General features: G+C 48.5%; 1 protein-coding gene across 1 annotated transcript; it reads left to right on the forward strand.

Annotated features, from left to right (window-relative positions):
* The first annotated feature begins 1,866 nt into the window (after window positions 1–1,866).
* Window positions 1,867–4,516, forward strand: LOC122486553 (complement C3-like). Its single transcript, XM_043585908.1, has 7 exons — window positions 1,867–1,929; window positions 2,270–2,356; window positions 2,447–2,612; window positions 3,036–3,125; window positions 3,615–3,734; window positions 3,816–3,948; window positions 4,384–4,516. The coding sequence occupies exons 1-7, from the start codon at window positions 1,867–1,869 to the stop codon at window positions 4,514–4,516; spliced, it is 792 nt and encodes a 263-aa protein (XP_043441843.1).
* Window positions 4,517–21,892: the final 17,376 nt, after the last annotated feature.

Raw genomic sequence — 21,892 nt, forward strand, 5'->3', positions numbered from 1 at the left:
CAAGAATGAGCTCACCTTGTTTGAAGAGGCCATTGTGCCCACAGAGGAGCAAAGAGTAGGGTTTTAGGAAAAAGAACTGGAGAGGTTATGGGGGCAGATGATGCCAGGACTTGCGGCCATAGTGAGATCACTGGTTTTTGCTGAGTGAAGTGGGAGCCATGGAGTGTTCTGAGAGAGAAGGTTTGCACAGGCTCCCTCTGGCACAGACTGTAGAAGACAATGGGAGAAACTGGGGGACAAGGGAGGAAGCGACTGCACCGGTCCTGTGGGAGACGATGGGGGCTGAACCGGGGTAGGGGATGTGGAGATGACCAGAAATGGGATTCTAGAGTTCCTAGTCTGGGTGGGGTACCAAGAAGGAAGAGACAGGACTCCGCCAGTGGGAACTCAATGTGGAGATGAGGGGAATGTGCCTCCCCAGCCCCAGGACTTTCAGGTACTAAGGTGACCAAGGATTTGGTTTGGGCTACACTTTTTAATAAAAATAAAATAACAATAACAATAATAATAATAGTGGCGGTAGCAATAGGAGTAGTGATGAGAATAATAGTAACAGACAGTTACCAAGAAGTGATAAAGCACGATGTTAAGACCTTTGCTCCTATTAACTCATTAAATCCTTACAGGCTGGCTGGGCTGGGAATATTATGCTCCTCATTTACAGTTTAGGTAACTAAAGCACAGAGAGCTAAAGCACCTTGCCCAAAGTCACACAGCAGAGCCAGGATTTGAACACAGGAAGCTGTGTTACCCAGCCTCTAAACTCCCGCCTTCTCTCTGCAGATAATAAAAAAGGGGAAGAGACCTTCCAGCTCTGGGCGGAGACAAGGTCAGGGCACCAGGATCTTGGGCTGGGCAGGAGGAAGGCCTCGCTTCCCAGCATCCAGACCCCTTGCCAGCTCTTCCTGCATACTGAATGGAGGGTGGGAACCAGCCAGGCTTGCTTTTCCGTGCATGCCCCCTCAGCCTGCCTCCCATCCTGCCCTCCCTTCCCCTCCCATGCTTGTCTACAATACTGCTGCCCAGTCGTGTCCCCCAGCCCTCCCTGTCCCGGGATGCTGGACTCCGCCACCGTGAACATGTTCCACGTCCCAGATGCCCAGAACTGGTTCCAAGCCTGCCGCCTCCCCATCCCCATCTTCTCCAGACACCCCAGCCCTCACCCCAGTCTTGCCCTTTCCCTCAAATGCCCTCACCCAGATCTGCCCCAGATAAAAACATGGGTTGAGCTCTGTTCTAGGAACTGAGGGCACAGCCGTGAGCAAGGCAGCCCCTCTCTGCCTGATGGAGCTCACAGCCTATCAGGGGAGACAGACAATCACCATATAATCATCCAGAATCAATTTAGAATGACAGCTGTGATTAAATATGGCCAAGGAGAGGTCTACAGAGGCACAGGAGGGCAAATTAGAGAATGACAAGGTGCATGAGTTGGAGAAGGCTTCCCAGAGGGAGGGAGGGATCAGTGGAAATTGCAAAGATGGAAGAAGGATGTTTCAGGGCAGAGAGAGAGAGAGGAATGAGGACTCCAGGATGAGAGAACAGCATATGCCAAGGTCCAGGGGCAGGAGAGAGATGCTTAAGAGCAATCACATGAAGGCTGGGGTGAGAGGGGGTGAAGTGGATGGATGAGACAAAGCGCCTGCTAAAATTGTTAAGCAAGGAGGCAACGCACGAGACTCCTGTTCGCTAAACTGTATGCTGATGGGGGCAGAGGAGTAGCGGGGAGACCCAGGAGGAGGCTACTGACTGCATTCATCCAGGCCTGAGATGATGCAGGGGGAGCATGGGGGGAGAGGAAGGAGGAGAGTGAAGAAAGACTGGAGCTGTGAAATCCCCAGGTTCCAGGGAAATCGAGAGGCCACCATGAGCATCATGGAGGTCTCCCTGCTCACTGGCTTCTACCCCAACCAGAATGACCTCGAACAGGTAACGGAGGTCCCACCTGCCCGCTGCCGAACAGGGTGGGAATGCCCTAGCAACATCCCACAGTCCCCGTGTGGGCACGAGGGTCAAGGCCCCCAGGTTAGTGCCCCGTGGTCAGTAGCCATGGTCACTTCTGATTGTCTCCCTGCATGACCTTAGGCAAGGCCTTGCCCTGATGGGGCCTCCGTTTCCCTGACACTGGCGTTGATGGGACAAGGGCTGGGAGCTCTGAGAGTTACTTCACACTGACTAGAGCTCCTAGAGCTGGGGACCTCCGGGCAGCGGGAAGCGGGTTGGAGGGGGGGTGTCTCTGCCAACCTGCAGGCCTCACCCTGTGCCCCAGCTGACAAGCAACGTGGAGATGTACGCCTTCCAGTGTGAGACCAAGACGAGCTACAGCGACAGCACCATTGTCCTCTACCTGGAGAAGGTGAGGAAGCCTGGGTGTCCTCCTCCAGGGGCCCGTGGGCCACCCGGTGGGCGGAGTATCCACGGTCAGCACCTTGGGTAGTGTTGCCAGAGAGCCATGCAGTCTGAGGTCAGCTCCTCAGGCCGCAAGGTCACGTCGTCAGTGGTTATGGCCAAGGCCCTGTGGTCAGTGCCCCGCGGTCAGTGGCTCAGACAGGATTCCCTTCCCCGGTTCCTGCAGGCCGCCCAGGTCACCGTATACGACTACTACCAGCCTTGTAAGCAGGGATCTGGGGGTGCACAGGTATCCCCCAAGAGGACTGAGAAGAACAGGGCCAGGAGGAAAGGATGAGGGGCGGGGCCAGGACGGGGGTTTGAGGCGTGGCCCAGAGGGGGCTGGGCACTGGGGCAGCAAGAAGGTTGCTAAAAGGGACCGAGAGGGATGTGGTGATAAGGGGCGTGGCCTTCCTGGGTAGTCAGAGCTGTGGGGAGTCTGGAAGGGGATGGGACGGAGAAGTGACCGGGCAAGGCCCGCAGGGCGAGAAGGGAGGAGTCTTCAAGGGGGAGGGGCCTGAGGAGAGAATGACTGGGCAGGGCCAGGTGGGGAGAGGGGCGGGGCTTAGGGGGCGGAGCCAGGCGGTGACCCGGCCCCCAGGAAGGCGAGCCCAAGCCAACCCCACAACAGTTCGTCCCTCTTCCAGCTCGGAGGTGCGGCTCTCGCTTCAACCTGCCCACAGAGCATTCTTCCATGCGCAAGATCTGTCACCAAGATGTGTGCAGATGTGCGGAGGGTGAGGTCCTGGAGACGCCGAGGCCAGGGCTGCCAGGCTAAGGACCCAGGAGCCCTGCATCACCTCCTGGCTGTCTCTTAGGGCTGAGTTTAGACCGAGAGAGATGGTGAGATAGGAAGACAGAGAAAAGGAGACCCAGAGACAGAGACTGTCACATCCGCTCAGGCACAGCCAAAAATGGAGCGAGACATAAAGAGACTCAGATGGGAGAAAGAGACCAGAAGGAGAGCGGGAGGAAGACAGAGAGCACCCTACAGACCGGGGGCGGGGGGGGAAGCCCCCTCCCTTGGCCAGCCCGAGCCGCTGACCTTCCAGAACGGTGCCCATCTCTGAGGAAGGACAGCGCCCTACTGAGACAGGAGGAGCTCCAGGCGGCAGCCTGTGAGGCAGGCATGGACTTCGTGAGTGTGGGAAGTGGCGGGGGGACAGGAGGAGGTCCACCTGCGGGCCAGATGCCAACGGGACACCCTCCTGCCCTCGCTTTCCCAGTGTACAAGGTCAAGCCGGAGTCTGTGAAGGCCTCCACCTCCAATCCCTGCATCTACTACAACGTGAAGCCCCAAGCCATCATCAAGAGTGTTGTAAGTCCGACGGGGCAGAAGAGGCAGGGTGGAGTTCTACCCCGAGGGTCCCAGTGGGGGAAGGAGCCAGGCCTGTGTACATTCTCACCCCGGGTTTTCTCTCCTCCAGGTACAGACTCTGCCCTGGCCCTCGCCGGGAGGAAATTCCTCTCCCATGCCACCTGCCGTGACTCCCTGGGGCTGCAAGAATGGGAGACATACATCATGGGCCACACATCAGACCTGTGGAGAGTCCAATCTCAGTACGTGGGCGACTCCTGCTGTCCCAGGACTCAGGCATGGTCCCCTTTCCCCATCCTGGCCCAGTCCCTGGTGTCAACACCTCCCATTAGCACCTGTCACCCAACAGCAGGAGTCCTGGGTTTCGAGGCTGCCCTGAAGGGAGGTGCAGACTGTGCACTGAACAATGCCGGGGAACACCATTCACAAGGAGATGTTGCAGATGTAGACATAGATTCGGCTTTCCAATAGGGGGCCATAAGGACTCAGAGGAAGGGGCGCCTTTTCTGATCCCCAGCCATGTGGAGGCTGGCGGACCCAAGAGGGCCTGCTGGAGTGGACATACAACCTGTGGCTGTGGGAGGCTGCCAATCAGGACAGAGGAGCAAGGCAGGGAGGGCTCCACGCCCCCAGGGCACCAGGCTCTCCTCACCCTCCTTGCCATGTCTCACCCACAGTTACATCTGTGTCCTGGGCAAGGAGACATTCCTCATGAATTGGCCAGCGGAAGGGGATGTGGGCAAGAAGGAATTGCTGGACCAGCTGGGAGGATTTGCAGAATATATGAGCACACGTGGCCGTGAGTCCTAAGACTCTGAGGTGCCTGCTGCCCTCAGGTGGTTGTTCCAAGCAGGCCCAGGCCACTGGGCTTAACCCCAAATAAAGAGCATGGAGTATCACACCCAAATTCTATTCGTTTATCCCTGCTCAACATTCATCGGAGGCCCCGCACAACCTGGCCTACGATCGCGTGGACCCGCCTCTTCCCTCTCCCTCCTACTCCATTTCAATTACACTGGCCTCCTTTGTGTCCTTCCAACACCCACATTGATTCCCACCTCAGGGCCTTTGCACTCACTGTTCCCTCCACCAACTACACCCTTCCTCCAGATATCTGCATTGACTGAACCCTTCCCTTATTTGGACTCTGTTTAAATGTCACTTCTGGGGCACCTGAGTGGCTCAGGCGGTTAAGCTTCTGACTTGATTTCAGCTCGGGTCATGATCTCGTGGTTCATGAGTCCGAGCCCCGCTTCGGGCTCCATGCTGACAGTGCAGAGCCTGCTTGGGATTCTCTCCCCCTCTCCCTCTTTCTCTGCCTCTCTCCCACTCTCACGCACATGTTCTCTCTCTCTCTCTCAAAATAAACAAACTTTTTTAAAAAGTCACTTCCTCAAAGATACTTGCTTTCATGACGTATCTAAAATAGACCCCCTTCTGTCACTCTCTCTCCGCTTACCCTGTTTCGTTCTCTCAACAACACCTATAAATATATCGCATGTAACAGTTATTGGTTTGATTGTTAAATAGGCATTTCTCCTGCCTTACAGTGTCAGCTCCTTAAAACCAGGGGTCATGTCTGTCTTGTTCACTGCGATATTCTCAGTTCCTACAGCAAGTGCCGGCACAGAGTAGGTGCTCACGGAATGATTATCTGATGAATGCATGAGTTGATGGATGAATTTGGTGCCCATGCTGTACCTGGCCCTGACTGAAGGTTAGGTGGGGAGCCCCAGGCAACTGGGGAGCTAAGACAAGGGGCAGGGGAAAGCGAATACGTTTTATCAATGTGGCCTGGGATGGGACTGAAAGCTCTGCCAAGCCAAGGGAGCAACCCACGTGGCTCCAGGAACCCCCAAGAGTGCCAGAGGGACTGCAGGGCCTCCAGAATGCCTTGGTCTTGGTGTGTCAATGAGGGACTGAGATGAGAAGGAGAACCAGAAAGGCGGGCCTGGGGGGCTGCTGGGTGAGCTGACTTCATAAAAGGTTTGAAATGCCAGGCTAGAGGGCTTGGTCATTATCAAGGGTCGTAGGGAGTCATGGAAGATATTTGAGCAGGGGAGGAACTGACCAGCCCAGCTGGCTGATGGGTGAAAACTGAGTTGATGGCAGGAAATCTGGGGAGGAGGCTGGAGCTGTGGGGCCACAAGAGAGCATGGTGGCAACTGCCTGAGTTCAAATTCTGCTTCCACTTCTTCCTGACTGTGTGACCTTAGCATGATTACTCACCTCTCTTTGCTTTGGTTTCCTCATCTTTTTTTTTTTAATGTTTATTTATTTTGAGAGAGAGAGAGAGAGAGAGAGAGAGAGCATGCGTGCGGGGGAGGGGCAGAGGGAGAGAGAGGGAGAGAGAAAATCCCAAGCAGGCTCCATGCTCAGCATGAGGCTCGATCTCACGACTGAGGCATGACCTGAGCCAAAATCAAGAGTCAGACATTCAACCGCCTGAGCCACCCAGGCACCCCGGGTTTCCTCATCTTTAATTACTTCCCAGAGAGTAATTGTGAGTGCCAGTGTATAGTTAACAGTCAATAAATGTTCACTGGCCTTTCAGTGATGGAGACAAGAGGCCATGGGAGAGAGTGGAGTTGCTAGAATCCACAGGTTAGAGAGAAAAGCAGGTCAAACAACTTCTGCTCAAAGCCCTCCCAAGCTCCTATCACTCAGACACCAAAGCCCTCAAGGCGCTGCATTGTGGCCCCATCACCTCCCTGACCCCCTGGCCCCCCACTCTCCACCCCACTCACCCCAGCCACACTGGCTTCCCCCATGGTTCCCCAAAACTCCTAGCTCTTCCTTGCCTCTGGGCTTTTGCATAAGCTGTTCCTTCTGCCCAAACACCTTTCCCACGACTTCTTTCTCTTCATCCTTCCAATCTCCACTCAGGCCTGCCCCAGCCACCCCGGCTAGCTGAAATTGGACCTTTATCTCTCCCCCCAACCTGCTCGGTTCCTTCGGGGTAGATGCTACAAGGCATAATGCAGGGGAGGGGCAGTGACACACCAAGATCGAGCCATTCTGGATGCCTTGCAGTCCCTCTAACACTGGGTTCTTAACTTACGGCTTTGTCGTCTGTCTCCCCTACTGGGCTGGGAGTCCCAAGAGAGCAGAAAGGATGTCTGTCCTAATCACAAATATAACTGCAGCAGCTCGCACAAGGCCCGGCACATAGTAGGTGCTCATTTTGCTGAATTAACGACTGAATACACGAAAGAGTGAGAGAGAAGAAAGGGAGGAGGGGGGAAGGGAGAAGGTAAAGGAAGGAAGAAGGAAAGAAGCCAGCAAGGAGGAAGCTCAGTTCATGGCTTGTTTCTGTACAGCCCTCAAGCTAAGAATTTTTTTTTACATTTTCAAAGAGTTAAAAGAAAAAGAAGAATGTATAACAGAGATTGTATGTGACCTGAACAGCCTAAAGTATTTATTATCTTGTCCTTTGGGGGGGGGGGAAGTGCCTACCCCTGAATTAGTCCCTTAGTTATCTATTGCTATGAAACAAATTACCCCAAAGCTTAGAGGCTTAAATGGTAAGTATTATCATTCACAGTTTTGGTGGGTTGGGAATCCACAGGGATCCAGTGAGCTGCACGATTTGGGCTTAGGGGTCTCTCACAAGATTGCAATTAAAATGTCAGGTGGGGCTGTTGTCATCTGAAAGTTCGGCCGAGGCTGGAGGAGCCACCTCCAAGGTAGCTCCCTCACGTAGCTGGCAAGCTGCTGGTGGCTCTTGATGGAAGGACTCAATCCCCGGCCGTGTGGACCTCTTCACAAGGTTGCTTGAGCGTCCTCATGATATGGCAGCTGGCTCTCCCCAGAGTGAGTGATCAGAGAGAAAGCACAAGGAGGAAGCCACAGTGCCTTTAAAGATCCAGCCTCGGAAACTGTACAGCATCATTTCCACAACATTCTATTGGTCACACGAGCCAACACAATTCAGCGAGGACAAGGACTACAAAGGGCATGACTCTCAGGGGTCCCTGGAGGCCATCTTGCAGGCTACCAACCACCGACAATTAGTGACAGAGTTTGGGATTTGAGCCCAAGCAATCTGGTTCCAGAGTCTATGCACTCAACACCATGTGCAAAGGAATCTGGTTCCAGAGTCTATGCACTCAACACCATGCGCAGATGTCTCTTGGTGGCAAAGGATGGGCCCATTTTTTAAACAGGGTTCATTTTTTTTTTAATTTTTTTTTCAACGTTTATTTATTTTTGGGACAGAGAGAGACAGAGCATGAACGGGGGAGGGGCAGAGAGAGAGGGAGACACAGAATCGGAAACAGGCTCCAGGCTCTGAGCCATCAGCCCAGAGCCCGACGCGGGGCTCGAACTCACGGACCGCAAGATCGTGACCTGGCTGAAGTCGGACAGTTAACCGACTGTGCCACCCAGGCACCCCAAACAGGGTTCATTTTTTAGATAAATGTTAAAGTTGCAGAATAATTGAGAAGACAGTACAGAGAGAGTTTCTATATACCTCTGCAGTTTTCCTATTATTAACACCTTACATTACTATGATACATTTGTTATAATTAACAAAACAAAATTGTTACATTTTTGTTCCCTGAAATCCAGAGTTTAGATTTCCTTAGTTCTCCCCCAATGTCCATTTTCTGTTCCAAGATCTCATCCAGGACACCAGATTACATTTACCCATCATGGCTCCTTGGGCTCCTCTTGGTTGCGACAATATCTCTGGCTTCTTGGTTTTTGTGCCCCTAACAGCTTCGAGAGAACATTGGGCAGGGAGATTGCATGATGACCCCTTGATGGGATGTATCTGATGTTCTCTCATGATTAGAATTGTGGGGTTATAGGAGGAATATTGCAGAAGTGAAATGCCATTTTCACATATTAAGGGTATATAAACCAACATGATTCATGACTAATGATGTTGACCTTGATCAACTGGCTGAAGGAGTGTTTGTCAGGTTTCTCCACTTTATTATTTTTTTTTAATTTTTTTAACGTTTATTTATTTTTGAGACAGAGAGAGACAGAGCATGAACGGGGGGGGGGAGGTGGTCAGAGAGAGGGAGACACAGAATCCGAAACAGGCTCCAGGCTCTGAGCTGGCAGCACAAAGCCCGACGCGGGGCCCGAACTCACAGACCGCGAGATCACGACCTGAGCCGAAGTCGGCCGCCCAACCGACTGAGCCACCCAGGCGCTCCAGGTTTCTCCACTTTAAAGTACTATCCCTGCTCCCTTTTCCATAAGGCAGTCTTTAGAGAAAAGCCTCTCTACCAGTCAATACTATGGGGAAGTTATGTTCCCCTTGCTTGAGAGCAGAATATCTACATAAATTATTTGGAGTTCTTCTGCACAGGATACTAGTCTCTTCTCCCCCATGTATTAATTTATTCAATTGGACTAATTGGATTATAACCCAATACTACTCGATTTTTTTGCTCAAAGTATTCTCTTTGGGGCATGGGGAGATCTTTCAGGCGGCTCCTTGTAAGTAAATTTAAACTTTCACATGTACTACTAAATTAGATCCTCATAGCGTTGGCAGTATATATTTTCACTGCACCATAGATTGAGGTCTCTATTTTTTACTGAGCTGGAATTCACATAACATAAAATTAACCATTTTAAACTGTATAATTCAGTGGCACTTAATATATTTACAATATTTGGCAATCACCACCTCTCTCGAGTTTCAAAATGTTTTTCATCACTCCAGAGAAACACTCTGTTTCCATTAAGTAATCACTCTCCATGTCCCTCTACCTCCCATCCCCTGGTAACCACTAATCTGCTTTCTGTCCCCATGGATTTGCCTATTCTGGATATATCATAAAAGGGAATCAGGCAATATGCAGCCTTTTATTTCTAGCTTCTTTCACTTGGCATGTTTCCAATGTTCTTTGTTCTTTGTCTCTTTTATGGCTGAATAATATTCCATTGTATGGATACACAGTATTTTGTTTGTCCATGCATCTGTCCATAGACATTTGGGTCATTTCCACCTTTTGACTGTTGTAAATAATGCTGCTGTGAACACCGATGTGCAAATACCTGCTTGAGTCTTCTAATCCCTGAACATATCCTGGGATAGATCCCACTTGGCCATGGCATACAACCTACTTAATGTGAGGTTGGATTCAGTTTGCTAGTTTTATTTATCTACTAGCCCCTGTTCTCCTGGTTACCTGCCAGCTCCTGGGTGAGAGTTGCCCCGAAGGGCATTAACAGCTGCACATGCTGAGAACCAAGGAGATGCTGAAGGAGAGAATAGAAAAATTCATACGCCCTCTTGAGGGAGCAATTTGCATTGCATGGAATTGTCCATAACAGGTGCAATTGAAACCCACCGTAGACCAAGGAAATGGAAAGCAGGGCACTAAAAGCTTACACATACAAGCATAACCTAGATACAGATACGTATCTACCTATGCGCATATATAAATATGCAATTCCTCTCTCTGAGGCTGCATGAAGTTCCAACCCTACGTTTCTCTGCACATTTCTTTCATTCTTAAATCATGTCCGTCACACATGAACAGTGTAGATTTAAAAATTAGTAAAGGTTGTTAGCTTTATCACAGAAACCGAACAACTCTGGCTAATTTTTTTAAACAACTCTGGCTAATTTAGCGAGAGAGTTTTATTTAAGAGTACTCAGGAGCTGGGCGCCTGGCTGGCTCAGTAGATGGAGCATGGTGGCTCTTGATCTCAGGGCTGTAAGTTCGAGCCCCACACTGGGTGTAGAGATTACTTGAAAATATATACAAAAAAAATTTTTTAAAAGAATAAAAAAGAATGCCTAGGAGCAACAGCGGGCAAATTAGGCAAGAGACGCAGGCAAAGGAGGGGGCAACCGCTCCAAAAGCAAAGCCTACTGCGCGCTCCACTGCCCTGCAGAACGACCAGGACAAGGACCAAGGATGTGTATCCAGAACCCTCTCGCTGCAGACCTCGCTGCCCAACCCATCACCTACGTGACGAAGGCCTTTGACTTCCTCGTGCACTGCACCGTGACCCTCCTGAGTCTGAGAGCCGCAGCATGCAAAGTACAGGTATTACCGCTTGCACGGGGAATTCTGCCGGGGGCGGGGCGGGGCTGAGTGCCATCAAAAGGACATCTGGTGCGCGTTTGAAGCAGGGATGTAATGGACAAGAAACTACCAGGTCAATCATGAAATTGACAACATCACCCACGAAAGGCTGGCAGCCTGTCCCCAGAGGGAAGGCGAGAGCTACAGGCAGAATTGTCCAAGCAGCTGAAGCAGTGCATCCGGGTGGCCCAAGCAAGGCCTCCCAGGGCGCGACCGCTACCTTGGGACCCATTATTCTGCCAGGAAGCGCCTGGCAAAGCAGAAGCAGGGCATGCTGGCAAAGGGGAAAGCAGCTAATAAGGCCGCTGCCGAAGGCAGCTCCTCCAGTGCCCCCAAATGACCATTACCATTACTGAAATAAAAAGTAATAAAGCCTGAAGAAAAAACAACAACGCGAGAGCAATAGACAAAATACCCATACAACGATACTATTCGGCGGTTAAAAAGAAAAGAAAAGGAAACGGGAAAAAAAAAAACCCTGCAGTACTGATACGCTAGGTAGATGAACCTCGAAAATGTTCTGAGTTGAGGGGCACCTGGGTGATTCAGTCCATTAAGCTCCAGACTTCAGCTCAGGTCATGATCCCGTGGTTCGTGAGTTCAAGCCCCACATCAGGCTCTGTGCTGACAACTCAGAGCCTGGAGCCTGCTTGGGATTCTGGGTGTGTGTCTCTCTCTGCCCCTCCCCCGCTCACGCTCTGTCTCTCCGTCTCTCTCAAAAATAAATAAACATTTTTAAAAATCAAAATAAATAAACAAATGAATGAATGAAAAGTGCTTATCTGTGGGGGCACCTGGCTGGCTCAGTTGGTGGAACATGTGACTCTTGATCTCAGGGTTATGAGGTCAAGTCATACATTGGGTGTGGAGATTACTTAAAAATAAAAATAAATAAATAACAAGTCCCTATATGTTACAGAGACATATGCAGTCAAATACTCTACCCCTGAGCTATACCCCCCTCAGTAGAGAAACATATGAAATATTGATAGATGAAATCATAGGATGACTTAGGATTTCTTTAAAATACTCCAGCCCATGGGGCACCTGGGTGGCTCAGTGGGTTAAGTGTCCCACTTTGGCTCAGGTCACGACCTCAAAGTTCATGAGTTCAAGCCCCGCGTAGGGCTCTGTGCTGACAGCTCAGAGCCTGGAGCCTGCTTTGGATTCTGTGTCTCCCTCTTTCTCTGCCCCTCCCCTTCTTGCTCTCTCTCTCTCTCTCTCTCTCTCTCAAAAATAAATAAACATTAAAATTTTTTTTTCTAATACTCCAGCCCAGGGGTTCTGGCTCTCATCAGGATGGAAGGAGCAGTCTACCCCGTCTCACCCATGAATGTACAGAACACTACCTGAGGACTCTGAAGAAAGGATGGATGAAGAGAATGTAAGGACAAGCCACAAATGGGAGAAAATGTTCGCAAAACTCAACTCCAGTAAAGGACTTGGATCCGAAATATACAGAGGATCAAAGAATTCTTAAGATTCAATGATAAGAGGGGCGCCTGAGTGGCTCAGTCCATTAAGCTTCTGACTCTTGATTTCGGCTCAGGTCACGAGGTCACGGTTGGTAAAATGAAGCCTGGAGGCAGGGTCCACGCTGGCAGCACAGACTCTCTCTCTCTCTCTCTCAAAAGAAATAAGTAAATAAACTTAAAACAAACAAACAAAAAAGAATGGGTAAAATCCAAACCACTGACAATAGCGGGGCGCCTGGGTGGCTCAGTCGGTTGAGCGTCTGACTTCGACTCAGGTCATGATCTCGCGGCCCGTGAGTTCGAGCCCCACGTCGGGCTCTGTGCTGACAGCTCGGAGCCTGGAGCCTGCTTCAGATGCTGTGTCTTCCTCTCTCTCTGCCCCTCTCCTGCTCACACTCTGTCTCTCTCTCTCTCTTTCAAAGACAAATAAACATTTGAAAAAATTAAAAATAATATAAAATTTAAAAAGACGTGGAGGAAACAAGTGGAAGAAACCGTACGAAAAGGTTATGCACCGTATGATTCCAACGAGGTGACTTCCTGGAAAAGACGAAACTATAGAGACAGTGGAAAGATCATTGGCTGCCAGGGGTTGGTGAGGGTAGATGGAAAGGGATGCCTAGGTGGAGCACAGGGTTTTTTTTAGGACAATGAAACTATTCTGCATGATCCTGTAGGGGTGGATACATGACATTATGCATTTGGCCAAACCCACAGAACTATACAACACGAATAGTGAAGCCTAATGTAAATCATGGACTTTACTTAATAATAATGCATTTGTATTGGGTCATCAATTATAACAAGTGTACCATAAAAATGCAAGATGTTAATAATAGGAGAAACTGGGGTAGGGGAAGGGTACATGGGAAGCCTCTGTATTCTCTGCCCAATTTTTCTGTAAACTATAAATGCTCTAAAAAAATTAAGTCTATTTTTTTGAGAAAGAGAAGAGGGGCTTACCCAGGGCTCGTGTTGTTTTTTTTTTTAACCCAAAGTGGGGCACATATTCACCCAAAGTGGGGCTCGAGCTCACCTGTTATGGGACTAGAACTCATGAACTGTGAAATCATGACCCGAGCGGAAGTCAATCACAACTGAGCCACCCAGGCGCCCAAGTCTTTTTTTTTTTTTTTTTTTAAGTAAGTGGTAGCAGTCTGGATGAGGAAGGAAACCACAACTCAAAACTCAAATTGCCACTAAACCAGAAATGATTTTGTCATTATTTTCCTCTGGTATTTCCTAGCCTAGACTTAAAGGCAGCCCAAAACTCAGAACTACTCACTAGGAGAAGACAAAAAGAATTCTTTACACACACACACACACACACACATGCAAAAAAAAAAAAAATTCCTGGTCTGATGACTAGGCAAGGAAGACCTATAGGTCATAGAGAATGGGTGCTGCACACACAGGATAGATCCAAACAGCACTGCAATGGCTTTGAAAACCAGACTGATATTAGAACCACATCTTGGAGAAAGTGGGTTGAAACTTGCAACCTGAACCTGAATTGCTTGCCTGCCTGCCCAAACAAAATATCAACATTCTCCGTAGGATTTAAACAAGATCCAGCATATCACAATTTAACATCGTGTTATATATAATATCCAAAATTTCCAGCATTCAATCCAAAATTACTCAACATATGAGCACATGCGACATCCCTAACCACGCACAAAGGAAAAGAAAATCAGATGGCAACCCTAAAATGATGCAGATGTTAGAATTATCAAATATTTTATTTTTTAATTTTTTTAAGTTTATTTATTTACTTGAGAGAGAGAGAGAGAGAGAGAACAAGCAGAGGAAGGGCAGAGAGAAGGAGAGACAGAATCCCAAGCAGGTTCTGCACCATCAGCACAGAGCCCGATGTGGGGCTCAGACTCATGAACCGTGATATCACAACCTGAGCCGAGATCAAGAGTCAGACACTTAACCGACTGCAACACCCAGGCGCCCCTAGAATTATCAAATACTTTAAAGCAGTTGTTATAACTATACCTGAGAAGTAAGGGCAAACACTCTTGAACTAACAGAAACAGACTAAAGCCTCAATAGAGAAATAGTTGTTTAGAAAAAGAACCACATAAAAGAAAAGAAAAAGAACCACATGGAAATCATGAAACCAACAATAACCAAAATCAATAATTCACTGGATGGGCTAAGTAGCAGGATGGAGATCGAAAAGGAAAGAGGCCATGAACTGGAGGGTAGGGCACTAGAGAGTAGCCAATCTCAACAACAGAGCTGTGGGATAATATTAAAAGGTCCCAGACTCCTGTCATCAGAGTTCCAGAAAAAGAGGGGAAAGAATTGTGGCGCAGAAAAAAATGTTTGAAGAAGTAAGGGCTGAAAACTCCCCGGAGGGGTGAAAGATACAAGCCTACAGCTCCTGGAGGGCAGAGATGTTTGTCTATGTTCCTCACTCCCAGAGCAACGCCTGGCATTCAGCATTTAGTGAATGGACAAGACCCCCATGATGTGCGGGAGCATCTCCAATAGACCCAGGGTGGGCACTTGGGAAATTGCCTTGGAATAAGCTGCCAGTGAGCTTCTGATGCTCCAGCAAGTTTGAGAACTCCTAGCTCAGCTCTTCCTCCTCCTCTCACCCAACTCCATGCTAAAGCTTCTTGCACCCCACATAACACCTCCTTCTGGAACATTGTCCAGATGCTCCCTCCTCCGCCAGCCTGGACGTACATATGGAGCATTATGGTAGTTTCTTGAGGCCCCTAGGGACCCCTTGAAGGCAGAGTGGGTATCTCCAGTGTGGCTCATTCTCTCATTTATTTATTAAACCCTACAATAGGCACGAGTACCATGTTCCCATTTTATGGATGAGCAAACAAAGGGCTTCAGGAGGTTCAGCCATGGGCTCGGGGTCCCCCGTGAGTAAGTGGCAGAGAGCGAGAGGTCTTGGGCTCTGGTCTGAGACTGCATCTTGTAACAAGAGTCAAAACTTACTGAGCACCTGTTACGTGCAGGCTCTGTTCTAAGCACTGCACATGCACGTTAGCACGCACATTAACACGTTTTCTTCTCCTTGCGACTCTTTGAGGTGGGGACAGTCTTCTTCCTGTTTTGTGAGTGAGAAGACAGAGGCACTGAAAGGTTGCGTATCTTCCTGGAGTTCCTGGTCACAAAGTTCCGCTTTCAATCCCGAACGCTGTTTGTTCAGATATCCAGACATGTCTGTTTAAGTTCCTGTTTTTCTTTGAATATCACCACGATGAAGTCAGATAGAAACATAAGTAGTTCATTGTTGTGATGCGCACCGAGTGCTGTATGCAGGTGTTCAATCACTATATTGTATACCTGAAGCTAATATGACACTGTATGTTAGCTAACTGGACTTTACATTTGAAAACTTAAAAAAAGAAAAAGAAAGAGAAAAAGGAGTAGTTCAAAGGACAAAGATCTGGGGAAAATGCACATCAGATTTAATGGGAGTTATCCCGGGGCAAGGGCAATGAGTTACTGCCCCTTCTTGTAATATTGTTATTATTTTGAATGACACTTGAGGACATCCTAGCAAAAAGATTCCCCAAAAAGCAGACATATAGAAAAGAAAACGTAGGGGCCCCCCTCGGGAAGCCCCCACCCTTTTCTCCTCCCCAGGAACCAGAACTAGCCAGTTTGCTTAAATGTCCTGATGGCTCCTTTCCTCCACGCTTATGGGTACCCCAATGGTCACAGACAAAATTATAACTTAAGGTTTTATTTTTCTGTGTAGACAGATTTCCTCTTTCCAAATCAAACACTTCTTAATGCTTAACTTTTTTTTTTTTTTTTTTTAGAACAAGCACACTATACTTTTGCAGTCAGGAAAAGAAAGGGCAAAGTGTCCTGTTTTGGTGCAGAGAGCTAGCCACAATTTCTGAAATTTCAAAATGGCAACTCTGACGAGGTGAAGTCATCTGGGATGGTCCAGAGCTCAGGGTCTGGTGCGGGTACTTCACACACTTTCCCAATACTTTCCCTGTCAGTTTCTGGAACATGGGGTCAATGACTAACCCTTGCGTGTTTCTGCTGCCAGGAACAGAGACAGGGCCACCAGGCAGAGGACTGTCTTCCCACAGCCCACACCTCAGGAAGAACAACATAAACCAAGGTGGAATGGAAATAAAAATAGCTACATGCCCCTTGGAAGGTTACTATTTGCTTTGTATCCTCTAAGCACAATCCCATGGCATTATAAAGCAAGTTGCATCTACATTTTCTAGCTGTCCCATTAACAAGGTAAAAAGGAAACAGGGAAATTAATTATGATAATTGTATGTAGCCCAGTATATCCAACACATTATCACTTTAACATGTAACAAGGTTAAAAAAAAAAAAAGCCAGGAACAACGTGGATGGAATAGAGGGTATTATACTAAGCGAAATAAGTCAGAGAGAGACAGATATCATATGATTTCACTCATATGTGGAATTGGAGAAACTCAACAGATGAACATAGGAGAAGGGAAGGAAAAGGAAGATAAAAACAGAGAAGGAGGCAAACCATAAGAGACTCTTTAAATACAGAGAACAAACTGAGGGTTGCCGGAGGGAGGTGGGTGGGGGGATGGGTTGGATGGGTGATGGGCATTAAGGAGGGCGCTTTTTGGGATGAGCACTGGGTGTCATATGTAAGCGATGAATCACCGGCTTCTACTCGTGAAGCCAAGAGTACACTGCGTCTAACTTGAATTAAAAAAAAAACAACAACCCAGTGATGTGTTGTTTTACCTAAGTCTTCAAAATCAGTGTGCGTTCACCATTGATAGCACATCTGGATTAGGATCTGCCACATATCAAGAGCTCAGATGCCACATGTGGCCCATGGCAAAGGTCTATATGGCTTATCTAAACTAACTCGTGAAGGGGCGCCTGGGTGGCACAGTCGGTTAAGCGTCCGACTTCAGCCAGGTCACGATCTCGCGGTCCGTGAGTTCGAGCCCCGCGTCGGGCTCTGGGCTGATGGCTCGGAGCCTGGATCCTGTTTCCGATTCTGTGTCTCCCTCTCTCTCTGCCCCTCCCCTGTTCATGCTCTGTCTCTCTCTGTCCCAGAAATAAATAAACGTTGAAAAAAAATTAAACTAACTCGTGAAAACTGTACAGCTCTATTCCCCTTTCAGAGATGGGGAAACAGAGTCCCAGAAAGCCTAAGGAAGAGTTAGCCATTGGCTCAAACCCAGACTGGTTCCAAAGCGTACCCCCCTTGCCCTTTCTACTCTCCGGCCTCAATCCCAGCTTGAAGGAGTGTTGTGGTCAGCAAGCCTGCACTCAAGTCCTGGCAATGTCGCCTACTAGCTGGGCGTCCTGCATATTCTGCTTAGCCACTCTGAAACTCAGATCCTTCATCTGAAAAAGGGACAGTGATGCTGAAGCCAGAAGGTAGAGGGAAGATTGAGTGGCTGAAAGCCCTGAAAATACCACCCCCACCCCCACCCCCACCCCCACCCCCACCCCCCGAGACCCTGGCACCCAGCGCACCCTGGGTACATCCAGGGAACCTTAGCCACTGCAACTTTTCCACTTCCTGAAGTCATTTGAGCAGAGCCCCAAGCAAGTTGCCCAACCTTCACACATAAAGCATTCTTGGAAATGTGTTTAAAGCTGATTTCGCAAAACTCAAACAATAGATTTCTGTGCTGTAAAGGACATCACATTTACTAAGGAGCCCGCAAATTATGAAATCTCAAGCTACTTTGCATCTCTTAGGTGTCATTGTCAAAGATGGACTTACATGTAATTTTTTAAAGTAATTGGATTTATCTTATTGTGTATTTTTTGGTTCTGCTTACATAAGTGATGAGTGCTTATTGCAAAAAAAAAATGCAATTGTTACAGAAATATCCAATGTGGAGAGGCGCTTGGGTGGCTCAGTCGGTTGAGCGTCTGACTTCGGCTCAGGTCACAATCTCAAGGTTTGTGGGTTCAAGCCCTGCATTGGACTCTGTGCTCACAGCTCAGAGCCTGGAGGCTGCTTCGGATCCTGTGTCTCCCTCTCTCTCTGCCCCTCCCCTGCTTGTACTCTGTCTCTCTGACTCTCTGTCTCTCTCTCTCTCCAAAGTAAATAAACATTAAAAAAATAATACAATAATAATTTAAAAAACAGCATGCATAATAATTGGGGTGCCTGGGTGGCTCAGTTAGTTAAGCATCCAACCCTTGATTTTGGCTGAGGTCATGATCTCATGGGTTCATGAGTTCGAGCCCCACATGAGTTCTGCACTGTCAGTGTGGAGCCTGCTTGGGGTTCTCTCTCTCTCTCTTCTCTCTCTCTGTCCCTCCCCCACTCAGGCTCTCTCTAACAAATAAACTGTAAAAAAAAAAAAAAAAAAAAAAAAAGGCATGCATAATGCTTTAGTATGTTTTGCCAAAGTGCCCTCCCCAAAGGTTTTACCAACAGATGCCTTCACTAACAGTTTGGAGAGTTCCTTCCCCCCCCCCCCCCCACCTCTGGGCACTGCTAAATTTCTTCATTTGGTAAAACTGGGGGGAAATTGACTAGATTATGAAAAGCACACACATTCTCCCAATAAGGAGGATGGAACTGGAGGGTATTATGCTAAGCGAAATAAGTCAGTCGGAGAAAGACAGACACCTGTGATCTTACTGGTATGTGGAATTTAAGAAACGCAACAGATGAACATAGGGGAAGGGAGGGAAAATAAGAAAAACACACCCATGCTCCAATTGTGTCCGTTTTCTCCACAATTAAACTGGTCACCCAGCTTATGCCTCAAAGGCTTACGCCTCAAAGGGTCCGGCTGAAAGTCAAGAGCTTCCCTTCCCTCCACTCCCCTCGCGGCTCACTAAGCCCTTGGCCATAGTGGCCTTTAGCTTCCTGTAATGGACAAACCCCTTCCCACCTCATGCGCACGTGCTCCATCTCTTCAAGTAGGAAACTTCTTCACCCTTCGGAGAGCCTCAAGTAAGTTCCCGAACCTGTTTTCCCATTGGTAATATCACCCACCCCCGCACCCCACCCCCACCCCACCCCCGCACCCCCCCCTCACCAGGTTACCGAGAGGATCATATGAAATACATAGTTTCAAACACTTCTCACAGTGTTTCAAAGTGTTAGGACTTCAGCTCAAGAGGTACCTCCTCCGGGAAGCCCTCCCTGAACACCCTGCCCCAGGTCAGGTTCCCATGTTGTCCCCCTTTCTCATGGACCCTTCAGTTACTACTTTTTTTTTTTTTTGGTATAGATCATAAATATAATAATTACTTGTGATATTATCTGCTTCATGTTTCTCTTTATCATTAAGACCATGAGTTCTGGAAGGGCAGAAATGGTGCCCAGCACTTTCTGTCAAATTAACGACTGGATTGAACAGTAAGGACTCGGTCTTTTTTTTTTTTTTTTTTTTTTTAATGTGTATTTCTTTTTGACAGAGAGGAGGGGCAGAGAGAGAGGGAGACTGAGGATCCAAAGCGCAGAGCCAGACGTGGGGCTCGAACCCACAAACTGTGAGATCATGACCCGAGCCAAAGTCAGACACTTAACCAGCTGAGCCACCTAGGTGCCCCAGTTAATGGCTCAGTCTTTGACTCAATTATACCCACGTGTCAGAGGCTACACTTGTTATCAGTGTTATCCGCGCATGTATCTTCTCCCTTTCCACACCTTTTCACGGAGACAAAGGATGAAAGGCAGTAATGTTCCTACCACACTGTACAAACAAGCCACACTGTCAGCCGGGCCAAGATGGTCACAAAGCTCAGTGAACTGTTGGTGGGTAGACAGCGCCCCCATGTGATCGCTGGAAATGTTTGTTTTTCTGTCCATCTACCAATGCCCCAATTCTACAAATGCTCCGGTTGTATCGGCTGTTTGTCCTTCCAGATCAACTGTCTAATACTCTGCATCCTGAGAGACTGACAGAGTGACTGGCTCCCTGTTCTCCTTGCCTTCCGGTGCAGCCAGAGACGCTCCAGCAGGAGATGGGAGGATGGGAATGGGCAGAAGGTGGGGTCTTGATTCCCTCGCCCTGAATATAAACTGAATCTAGTGACTTGATTTTAACACACAGAGGGTAGCAGTGGAAGGGATGCTGCGTGACTTCCAACACTAGGTCATAAAAGATACACCTGGCTTTTCTTCTCTTGTTGGGTCACTTGCCCTGGGGAGGCCAGCAGCCAAGTTGGGGGCATACTCAAGCGACCCACATAGGGAGGAAGTGAGGCATCAGGCCAACAAGCACCCACCAGCCAGCCATGTTGAATGAGCCATCTTGGAAGGAGACCCTCCAGCCCCAGTCAACCATTCAGGTGACTGCAGCGCCGGACCAAAATCTTGACTACGATATTTATGAGAGACCTGGAGCTAGAAAGCACAACAAAGCCACTCCTAGATTCTCTGATCCACAAAAAACTATATGAGACAGTAAGTTTATTGTTTTAAGTCACTGATTCTGGGGATAATTTGTTATGCAGCAAATAGAGAACAACTACAACTGGTCACAACAGTCCCATGCTCCTACCTCAGGACCTTTGCACTTGCTGCTTATTCTGCCTACAACTCTCTTCACCCACCTCCTTTTAGGTCTCCCCTCAGAGGTTACTTGCTACCACCTTCCCTGATCCCCCGCCCTTTACCCATACTCTCACCCCAGTTCATTTTTCATTGTAGCACCTACTGTCTTCTGTCCTATTACATATATCTTTCTTGTCTGTCTCCTCCACTAGAATGTCAGCTCTAAGAGAGAAGGGATCTCTTTTGTTCGATGCTCAGTGCCTGGAACAGCGCCTGGTGTAGAGTAAGAGCACTGGCCATTAGGAGAATCTAACAGATCGGATTCATGTTGGAGCTGGATCAGCCTCCTACCTGTTTCCTGCCTGCTTGTCACCCACCCTGACTGTGACCTCTCTCTCCAGTGGGTAAGTAGTAATAATATACTGTACATAATATGTATATGCTGTGTATATGTATAACAAGAGAGCCCCTCCATGCCTCCCCACTTCCCTCAGGATAAAATCCCAGGTCCTCTATGCAGACTACAGGCCCCGCCCCCTGCCTGAAATTCCACATCCAGTCGCAAAGAACCATGAACTGTTTATATTCACTAATAGTTTCCAGGTGGGGTGCACAGACCCAAAAACGAAGCTTCGGAGTTCAAGTAGAAGACATTAGAACACCTATACTTTTTAATCTCCATTTTTGCTTGTTTGTTAAACAATATCTTTATATAATAGGGGCCCCTGGCTGGCTCCGTTGCTGGAGCATGCGACTCTTGATCTCAGGGTCGAGAGTTCAAGCCCCACCTTGGGCGTGAAGCCTACTTAAAAAAAAAAAGAAAAGAAAAGAAAAAAGTTCTGGCCAAGAGCATTCTCAACCTTCCGATTTACAATGCAGATTCCTGGGAACCCCTAAACAGTCGACTGCTGCCGCACTCCTAGGGACCAGCAACCTGTATTTTTAACAAGCATCTTCCCCTTTGTCCAACTACCTGCTCCTTTGGCAGAGGCACATAGTAGGTGGCCCAGTGACTAGTTTGCCTACCCCACGCCAGGTGCTACTAAGCGCCCTACCCGGGGTCTCCAAGCCTGGCAAACACACATACCCAGGATGTAGCCATTGTATCAACCCATTTTACAGAGGAGTAAACTGAGGTTCAGAAAGGGGATGCAGCCCCGTTAAGAGACTCAGAGCT

Source organism: Prionailurus bengalensis, chromosome A2, assembly GCF_016509475.1.
Source record: "Prionailurus bengalensis isolate Pbe53 chromosome A2, Fcat_Pben_1.1_paternal_pri, whole genome shotgun sequence".
Classification (NCBI taxonomy): Eukaryota; Metazoa; Chordata; class Mammalia; order Carnivora; family Felidae; genus Prionailurus; species Prionailurus bengalensis.